At 35.5% G+C, this 9,584-nt stretch overlaps 2 protein-coding genes across 2 annotated transcripts in view; one reads left to right on the forward strand and one right to left on the reverse strand.

Annotated features, from left to right (window-relative positions):
* The window catches only part of ankrd26 (ankyrin repeat domain containing 26), a 44,231-nt gene extending 37,464 nt beyond the window's left edge, over positions 1-6,767 (reverse strand). Inside the window, exons 1-11 of the mRNA XM_016543538.1 lie at positions 6,563-6,767; positions 5,746-6,039; positions 4,067-4,181; positions 3,804-3,977; positions 3,410-3,516; positions 2,587-2,724; positions 2,137-2,294; positions 1,957-1,989; positions 795-831; positions 629-701; positions 479-536 (exon numbers count right to left, since the gene is read on the reverse strand). Coding sequence (XP_016399024.1) covers positions 479-536; positions 629-701; positions 795-831; positions 1,957-1,989; positions 2,137-2,294; positions 2,587-2,724; positions 3,410-3,516; positions 3,804-3,977; positions 4,067-4,181; positions 5,746-5,942 — 1,090 coding nt within the window. The 5' untranslated portion in view covers positions 5,943-6,039; positions 6,563-6,767. The remainder of the gene's footprint in view (positions 1-478; positions 537-628; positions 702-794; positions 832-1,956; positions 1,990-2,136; positions 2,295-2,586; positions 2,725-3,409; positions 3,517-3,803; positions 3,978-4,066; positions 4,182-5,745; positions 6,040-6,562) is intronic.
* A 423-nt stretch (positions 6,768-7,190) lies between these two features.
* The window catches only part of LOC107732266 (inner centromere protein A-like), a 15,922-nt gene continuing 13,528 nt past the window's right edge, over positions 7,191-9,584 (forward strand). Inside the window, exons 1-3 of the mRNA XM_016543540.1 lie at positions 7,191-7,359; positions 8,151-8,300; positions 8,737-8,844. Of these exons, the coding sequence (XP_016399026.1) occupies positions 8,161-8,300; positions 8,737-8,844 (248 nt within the window). The 5' untranslated portion in view covers positions 7,191-7,359; positions 8,151-8,160. The remainder of the gene's footprint in view (positions 7,360-8,150; positions 8,301-8,736; positions 8,845-9,584) is intronic.

Below are 9,584 nucleotides of genomic sequence, written 5' to 3' on the forward strand. Positions count from 1 at the left end.
ATTTCAGCGTGATAAACATGATAATCAGAACCAAAACAGATGTTTTTAGCAGGTACGAGCTGTAATGGCGCAGCCCTATTCTGGAAAAGGGGGCAGGGAGCAGCAGCTCATTTGCATTTAAAGAGACAGGCACGAAAAACAGCGTGTTTCTGCTTCCACTCAAAATAGGCATTTTCAAAATGATATAATAAATGATCCGTGGGGTATTTTGAGCTGAAACTTCACAGACACATTCTAGGGACACCAGAGACTTTATATTACATATTGTAAAAAGGGGCATAATTTAATTTGTGTTCCGAAGATGAACGAAGGTCTTACGGGTTTGAAACGACATGAGGGTGAGTAATTAATGACAGAATTTTCATTTTTGGGTGAACTAACCCTTTAAAAGGGACTTTGCTACAGGGTCGGGGTTTCAAATTACAACACAACCAAAATTCTTACAGACTTCACAAAAACATTTAAATTTAAAACTTACCTTCTACATTTTCCCTTTTTGAAGAGCTTATGAGTTTCTTCAAGTTTACTTTTTGTTTCTGTAAAAAAGTGTTGTACTGTATTACCTAACCCAATATTACAATATTTGTAATCAATTTTATATGTGCTATTCAGAACTGCTTAAAAATACCTTTGGGCTCAAATCTAACTCATCGTCATCATCTGATGAAGGCCAGGAATCGGCAGCACCACTTTTTGATGCCCTGCAAATGAACACAGTTTCGTGCTAGATAAAATTATCATTTGTAGCTGCTTTTATCACCCATTTGTTTTTTGACATATCAATGCCATCTCACCTGCTAATGGAGTCTGTGTGAGAATTGTCTTCTGTATCTGAAAAGAGAAATATAAAGGATTATCTGCGCTTAAGACAAGATAGAGCATAACCAAGAAATAATCCATTGCTAATACAAACATTTTCTTGCCATATAGTTAACTAGAAATCTAAAGACCCGTTCCCAATTGGGCTGAATATTAATTTGTGGTCAAACGATGCATTCCTACAGACCTATTCACACCGATAAATTATGTTTTTATCATTTTTTTTCTCATTTGTTTGACAGAAAGACCAATGAGTTAAGACCAATAAGAATTTGGGTCAAGTATCTAAAACCTATTACACATTTTACATAGATGCTGAGAAAAAAGCAGTTTGACCGCTAACATTTAAAGTGGGACAATGTTTAATGTATATCACCACAACATCTGTATAGCTATTACAGTACACTTCTATTATAGCATATATTTCTATATCACAGCATTAAAGAGTAAGCGAAAATAGTCTTAAAAATACACTGAAGTACATTACATAAGTAAAACATAAATTTTACATTAAATGGAGTGAAATCTGCATTGTCTGCTGAGCTGTAGGCCCTTTTTTGCTTTAAATGGTTCAAGACTGGATTTTTTTCACCTAGTCTCATTTATTAACTTCATTCTTGGTGCGAGTAGGTCTTTAATCTAGCATGTAAGCATACAACACACAAAAAAGAACAGCAAGAGACACCATGGTTTACCATTCAGCAACACTAAATTATCTCACATTACTCTTAATATTGTGTCTTAAAGGAATAGTTTACCCAAAAATGAAAATTTGCTTAAACTTTACTCCCCCTCAGGCCATCCAAGATGTAGATGAGTTTGTTTCCTCACCAGAACAGATTTAGAAATTAATGATGAATTAAATTAATGTGGTGTTTTTATCAGCTGTTTGGACTCTCATTCTGGCACCCATTCACTGCAGAGGATTCATTGCTGAGTAAGTGATGTAATCTTAAATTTCTCCAGATCTGTTCTGATGAAGAACAAACTCATCTAGGCCTATATCTTGGATGGCCTGAGGATGAGTAAATTTTCAGCAAATTCTCATTTTTGGGTGAACTATTCCTTTAATCTCTGAAATGGCAAAGGATAATGTGTCTGATCTACAGCACATTGGTTGGCACACATTGGCAATACCTTTCCCTGCTCCTGCGGAGCTGCTTCTTGCTGCTACAACAGATGAGTGTGGAGTAACAGTGGGGAAACAGAACCGAATCAAAACACTGCAGTCAACACTGCAGCAATACTGACACACACATACAAATGACACCGAAATCCTTCAATTATGCAAATCAAGTTAAACACAATTAGACTCACCATCTTTATCCAGAGCTGGTCCTCCCAAAGCCAAACCGGCCCCAATACCACCGGGGCTGCCGAGCATGGACGTCCGTTTCTGTTTGCTGGCAGTGAAATGGGAAGGTGACTGAAGGGATCTTCTCTTCGTCCCATGCTCGATAATCAGATGTGAACATCTGGAACAGAACGATTATTGATATGAGCTCCTACAAGCAAGCGCTTCAAACAAAGCTTTCTGTTTTCACAACACACAACATCTGCAGTTCATTTCCATTAATGAAACATTGCCAATGTGAAAATATCGCTATCAGCATTTCAAATGTTCCTAACTTTCAATGCTTTAAAATAGGTAATTGCAACACAAATTGCCAACATTCATTGTAAAACCAACATACAAACAAAGTAAGGACTATTTAAAATCAAATGGTAAGTCTGAAATATAAGCAGGCAAAAGAAGAAAGTCCTTACGCGTGATGTCCATTCATGACAGCATAATCATCAGAAGACCATCCCTTATCATCTTTCACCGTGATGTCGGCATCGTACTGCAGAAGCAAACGCACCATGCTGATTTGTCCGTTGCACGCAGCTATCATCAACGCAGACCTTAACAATGACAGACAGAATGTGAATCAATGTTGTTATCGTTAACTAAAAAATACTAGAAGACATTTATTTTAACTGAAATACATTTATTCTTAACATATTAATATTAATTTTACTTCAGTTAGTTGCGAAGACAACATTTTTCATTTCCATTTTGTTTTAAGTACTTAAATTACTAAAAGTGAAATATTAATAAAAACTATACAAAAACCAATATAATAAATGTTCTATAAAAAATAAAGCAAAAAAACAATATAACAATAATAAAATAAAAAAATGACTCAAAATTGCTAAAAACTAAAACTGAAATAAAAAAAACTAATAAAAAAATAAAAACAACATCAATACGACAATGACAACAAAATAAACTAATAAAAATAACTAAAATGCACAATAAATTACTCAAATGACAATAAAAAACTAAATTAAATCGAATTCAAAATATTAATAATGATTTATTTGGCTTACAAATCAATTGTTGTTTATTTATCCATTTGTTTATCAGTCCTATTATTCCTGTTTATTTATTAAGTTTGTTGAAAAGAAAATTAATAGAGCATAATTTCATAACATTTCTCCATTATATCTTCCTAAACGCACACTAGAACAATACCTAACAATACCAAGATGACTACAGAACTTTCACTTTTGGATGAACTAATCCATTAAAGTGCGTCTTTCTAACCGTTGCTCCTGATTCTTGACATTAACATCCGCTCCCTCTTTCAGTAAAAGCTCAATCATGTCTGCATGGTTTTCCATCACAGCCAGCATCAGTGGAGTGTTGCCATCCTGTCAATCAAACCACAACAAAACAAGACTGGACTGCATTAACTATCTTACCTTTCAATGTGCAAGACGATCGCTTTTGTATTTATAAGTGCATCCTTCTAGCTCAACCAATGGTACGAGTAAGCATTTTAGTGTATATTATGCAGTACTCACTAAGTAGAAAGTTAGTAGTCCATTATTTCTGCAATTTGGCACTGCAGAAATTAAACACTTCATCTTAATGTATCAGACAGCCGCTGTGTGTGGTTAATACTGTGATAATCTGAAGTCGGACAGTATAGTTTCACCTTGTTCTGTGCGTTGATGTTGGCTGAGTGCTCCAGGAGCTGCAGCACCACAGGAAGGGAGGGGATACGGGCGGCCAGGTGCAGTGCCGTGTTTCCACTGATGTCCACCAGGTTGGGGTCAGCCTCATGTTCCAGGAGCAAAGAGACGGAGCGGTCTTGTTCACACTGAACCGCCTACCAGACATGCATAACAACAAAGACATACCAGTCAGCAAGTATTTATACTGTATGTATATGATTTCACAAGAACAAACTGAATGTACCTTCATTAAGGCGGAGCGGTTCTGATTGTCGCATAAGTTCAGCTTCACTTTGCTCTCCACTAAGAACTGAACCACATCTGTGTGTCCGCAGGCACAAGCGATGTGCAGTGCAGTCCTGCGGGTCCAATCACAGAGGATAAATTAGAGCATTACTGAAGATACAAACAGTTTAAAACAACAGCAAATACATTTTGTTGTTGTTTTGTTTTTTTAAAGAAACCAATACTTTTATTCAGCAAGGTAAAGACATTTATAGTGTTACAAAAGATTTCTATTTCAAATAAATGCTGTTCTTTTGAACTTCCTATTCATCAAAGAATCCTGAAAAAAGTATCGTGGTTTCCACAAAAATATGCAAGCAGCACAACTGTTACATTGATACAATGTACAGTGCTCTCTTCCACCTTCAAAACCACGACTGAGGCGCCCTTGAGCAAAACCCCCAACTGCTCCCCGGGCGCCGCAGCCTAAATGGCTGCCCACGTCACTTTTTCACTTTCATATTAGAATGATCTCTGAAGGATCGTGTGACACTAAAGACTGGAGTAATGACGCTGAAAATTCAGCTTTGATCACAGGAATAAATTACATTTTTAAATATAAATAGAAAACAGATATTTTAAATTGTAATAACATTTCATAATATTACTGTTTTTGGTTGGTGAGCCGAAGAGACTTCTTTCAAAAACATTAAAAAATATTACAGACCCCAAACTTTTAAACAGTAGTGTATGAATGTTTCTTCTGAAAGAACACGGTGAAATAAGTCTTGGGATTTAAGCTGCTAGTACTGCAAATATGATTATGCATCAACAAATGCTACCATTAAATGATTCTTCATGCATCATAATGTGAACAAGAAATCAAAATGGACCCTATTTACTCTATTAATAAACATTTTAGTATTTTTAGGTTATTCCAAAGAAACATGTTGTTAACCAAACACCTATTTAGGCATTGATTTAGCAAACTGGCGTTAGGTCTAGCTGCATTTTAGTATAAAACACCTTTTTTTTTTCAATCCCATCAATTCTCAAATTTTCATGTTGAACATGGAAATAGTTACTTTATAGATGTATTAATTCCAGCTTGTTGAACATTTTGATTTTGTAAAGAAAAAATATTTTAATGAAAAATAACTTAAACTTACTTAAAACTGCTAAAAAAAAAAATTTTAAAAAAAGGTTATTCTTTTGTAGTGGAGCCAATTAAAAATCTAAAACAAATTCAGACCAAATCCATATTGTATATGCACACTTTTGTTTTGCAAACTTAAAAAAACATAATAATAATAATAATTTTAATGAACATTAAGTTAAATTTCATGAAAAATACAAATATTTCTAACAAATATAAAAAAGAATTTGCTAAAAAATAAATATAGCTCATTCTATTGTAGTTGGGAAAATGAAAATGTTAGCAGGGGAAGGTGAAAAAGCAATACAACTACTGGCCAAATCCCTATTGCTGAGCCCTGAAGGAGAAGTCTGATGGTGACAACTGGGGCCGCATTACAGAAACTTTCTATCTTAAGTCTAAAGTTAAGATCTAACAAGGTTCAATCTGGCAAGTGGCAAGTTCAATCTTCCATGTGAAAATCGCTGTCGGTGGTAAGATTCCGTATTTTCATTTTGCTTTGTCCACTACAAACAAAACAGTTGCAGTTCATCAACAGTTACCTGTTTTCCTTATCCAGCTGGTTTAAATCATTCTTTTTGGCCAGCTGTCTGAGTTTGACCACATCTCCGCTGAACGCAGCCTTGTGGACCTTCCCGAGGTCTTTCTCCTTCACATCATAGCTGGCCGACAGCACGCTCCCCGTCTCAGAGGGGCTGGGGGAGCCCTTCTTCTTCTTGAAGTTGAATATTTTCTTCATGGTCTGTGAAGGCACATCTCCATCAGCGGATTGTCGTTTACCTGAGCTTCAGGTTCTGATCACCTTGCATGTCTCGTCCATCCTCTAAAAATAAATCCTGCAAAGAGGATTAGAGTTATTTAATAATGACAGAAGCACAGGTCAGTCTGTCGTGTGCACGTTAAGTTTGCTGTCCTTATAAAACTTATGTTTGATCATGATTTATTCCAATAGACTGCACAAAGTTTATTACAAACCCCATATAAAAAGATACTGTGATGAAAAACCATGGTACGGTGGCAGTATCAGATGGTAATATCATGGTATTTTATTCATATAGCATGGTGTTTACAAGGTACTCCAAGATACTTTAAAAACACCATGGCATTGTTTAAAAACCATGGTAAATCGTTGGTTTTTATATTGAATAAGCTATAAACCAGTTACCTATACAATATATTGTATTATAATCAAATGCGACAAACAAAGCACATATAAACACAGTTGTTTAAAGAAAAAAATAATATATTTGTATTGTTTAGAAAAGCTTATAATCTCAGTGATCAGATCACCTCATCGTGTTAATCTGCTAAATTAACAACGATAGTCAACCAATCCACCTGTCGAGTTTACAAACTCACCTACATTGTCGTTTCAGTATGGGGCGTCTATTAGTTGTATTTTAAACGAAAAATAAAACACGAAAAGATTACAAATGATGCTCGTTATCGAGTAAGACACATCGGGTCTGCTCAAGCGAGGAGCCGTTTACGACGCTAGCAAGCTAGCTGCTTCTGTTACCATGGTAACAGTGTGAAGCTCGTATTTAATCCCAATAATTAATTCTAATTTTTTTGTACTACATACAAAACGGTTGGGAAATTTCGAGAACTCTTATAAATAAATGTTAAACTGTCAAGCTGATCTAGTTTTATGTTTAATAAAAATGAACGAGCCTAATATCAAAGCACGGAACTCGTTACGTTTTGCTCTGTTTTCACACGGAATGTCGAACACGCCAACGTCACGATGGAGGCGGGGACTTCACCGATCTCTTCCTGCATTGGACGGTTTGAATCAATGACAGGCATGCGTATCATCCAATGAGAGCACAGCTCGAAATTTTCTTGATTGTGATTGGCCAAATTCGCGTTGACAGACAGCAGTATTGTCTAATTGCATACACTGATTATATGGTCCCTCCCAGAATCGGCGGTTCGTAGCTCATTATTCGTCAGAGCAGAATTTTAAACTATTTAAACCGTTTTGAGCGGGTGCAGAAAAACAAGAGACAGTGAGTGGAGCCGAGAAAGACACAAAGTAGTTTGTAATGTCAAATTAGCATCTAATGTTTATTTACAAAATAGAAGCCAGGATTATAACTTTGGATCATCAAGTCTTTGTTTTTGCAGCGCTATCGTGCATACAGGCTAAAGAGGTAGATGCCGTTTTAAAATGTACTATGCTGCTGATTAGCTTAGCTAGGTTGGCTAAGGATTCGTAACAAGGTCAGAAATAAACTCACATGTTTTAGTTATTCGCATGTTATTTTGTGTAAGTGTAATATTCTTATGTCATAAATGTAACAAACGAAATGTAATATCTATTGGTTTGTCTTATTCAAGCATGTTTATCTGCAACTGTGTTTGGACTGAGATCGGAATAAAGATTTCATGTATAAAAGCCAAATTAGATTAAATGTGTTTATACGTGACTGGAGAAAACCGTGAGAAAAAATGCGCTTGAAAGTTTGTCAGTCATAAATGGTTAGTACGCAGTAATCTACCTGCATCAAGTCGGTGAAATGTTTTCTATTGTCTTGGAAAAACGCCGTCTAAATTCTCGATTTCTTTGTTGTAAGATGACCGATGTAAAATAAAGCGATTTCCATGCTAGTTCTGGATGCCAGTGAAATGCATGTGTGTATATATAAACGAGTGTGGGCCTTTTGCTCTTTGTGGTCAAGTTTACCACGAAAACGCAAATGCATGATTTTACATTTTCTCTGAAACACCGTAAGTTAGCATAACTGTTATGTGTATCTAAACGAGTGTGTTTTCAAAATGACAGCTTGAGAATAGTGCCCAGTGGAGTCATAAAGTAAAGTTAGTTTGTGATCATTTGCATGCAAATTGATTTTATCCCCCAAAATGCCACTGTTTTACACTTCACAGATTGGCTTTATTCGTCAGTATTGCAAAACCAAGACCTTTCATTGTGTATTTCCAGGGGCACCACCATGAGTTCCTTGCCGGAGACCACGCGCTCCCTCATGGAGGTTTTTAATGGGAAACTGCAGGATTTTACAGATGAAATTGCCAATGTCCACATGGTGTGGCTGGAGGAGATCCAGCAGGAAGCTTATCGCATGTTTTCCAGGTGAGAGACACTGTAAATGTGAGGTGGAGTATGTTATACACTTCATACTGTTATATTCTGTCACTAGTTGCTTGTCACTTTGTGTGTATGTGAGAATCACTCAGTTACTTTTCAGGTTATTATCCTCTAACATGTTCTGTCTGCCAAAAGCCTTTATCCATGAAGAATGTTTTATTAGATTGTGCTGGTTTTAACCTTGTCTGAGAACTTTTTTTTTTAAATTATTATTCAGTTAACTCTTTTGAAGCGATTTTTAACAAAGTTAAGCCAAATACAGTTTGAGTTTTCAGTGAAAATAAATTGTAAATACCTGATAATTTGGCAATAAATATTTCTTGCCATGAAAATAGCCACAGAACCTGGCATGGCGTTAAACGCAAACTATTCAGGTTATTAGACATGCTCATTAAAAAAAACATGTTTTGTTGTGCTGCAGTGACTTCAGCACCGAGCCAGAACTCATGCCAAAGACTCCGTCACAGAAAAAGACAAACCACAGGAAGCGAGTGTCGATGGAGCTCAATGAGTCTCGCAGCAAAAGACGGTAAGGGTTTTAAGTCTGTTAACTTGCTTGGTACAGAAACATTTTACAGGTCTACAGCAACATCTGTTGATATTCATGTTTTATTAGACGGAGTTATTTGTTTTGTTTAGATTTCTACAATCTAGATGGTTTTTGACTGGTATCCTGTGGTCCTGTAGGGCTACAGTGTTTTGTTTTATTAATTTATTTAAATAATTTTCCTGATAAATTGTAATTTTAAACCACTATAGGTTTCCTGTGTCTGTTTGTAGTGCTGCACAATTTGGACCAAAATTGTGATTTATCAATTTGACTATAAAAAAAACTATGTATGTATATGTGTGTATATATACAGGGCCTAAAACTAACTTTTTGCCACACCTGCCAATGGCCGGTGACATGATAAAATTTACCGGCCAAAAGTTTTTGTTTTTTTTACTGGCCATGAAACTCTTTTAGCAAAAACAGGCAGTTATTACTACTACAATGACTAAATATATTTACAATATTTTTAATTTGTCCTGCTGGTGCATTTTCCCTATTAATTATAGCCATTCAACATTACAGTATAATTGAAAGCCATTATTTTAAACATTTAATAGGCTCTGAAATATATAACAACTTTTAATTTAAGTGACTTTAAAACAATCTTCACTTAAAATATATTATATATGCATTAACTATACATATTAATCTTTATTCAAGCTATAAAAGTTCATCAACTGACAGACTTCAGCAGGTTTCACTTTAAAATCAGCGCT

This window comes from Sinocyclocheilus rhinocerous, unplaced genomic scaffold (genome assembly GCF_001515625.1).
Source record: "Sinocyclocheilus rhinocerous isolate Xijiao unplaced genomic scaffold, SAMN03320098_v1.1 scaffold38, whole genome shotgun sequence".
Lineage (NCBI taxonomy): Eukaryota > Metazoa > Chordata > Actinopteri > Cypriniformes > Cyprinidae > Sinocyclocheilus > Sinocyclocheilus rhinocerous.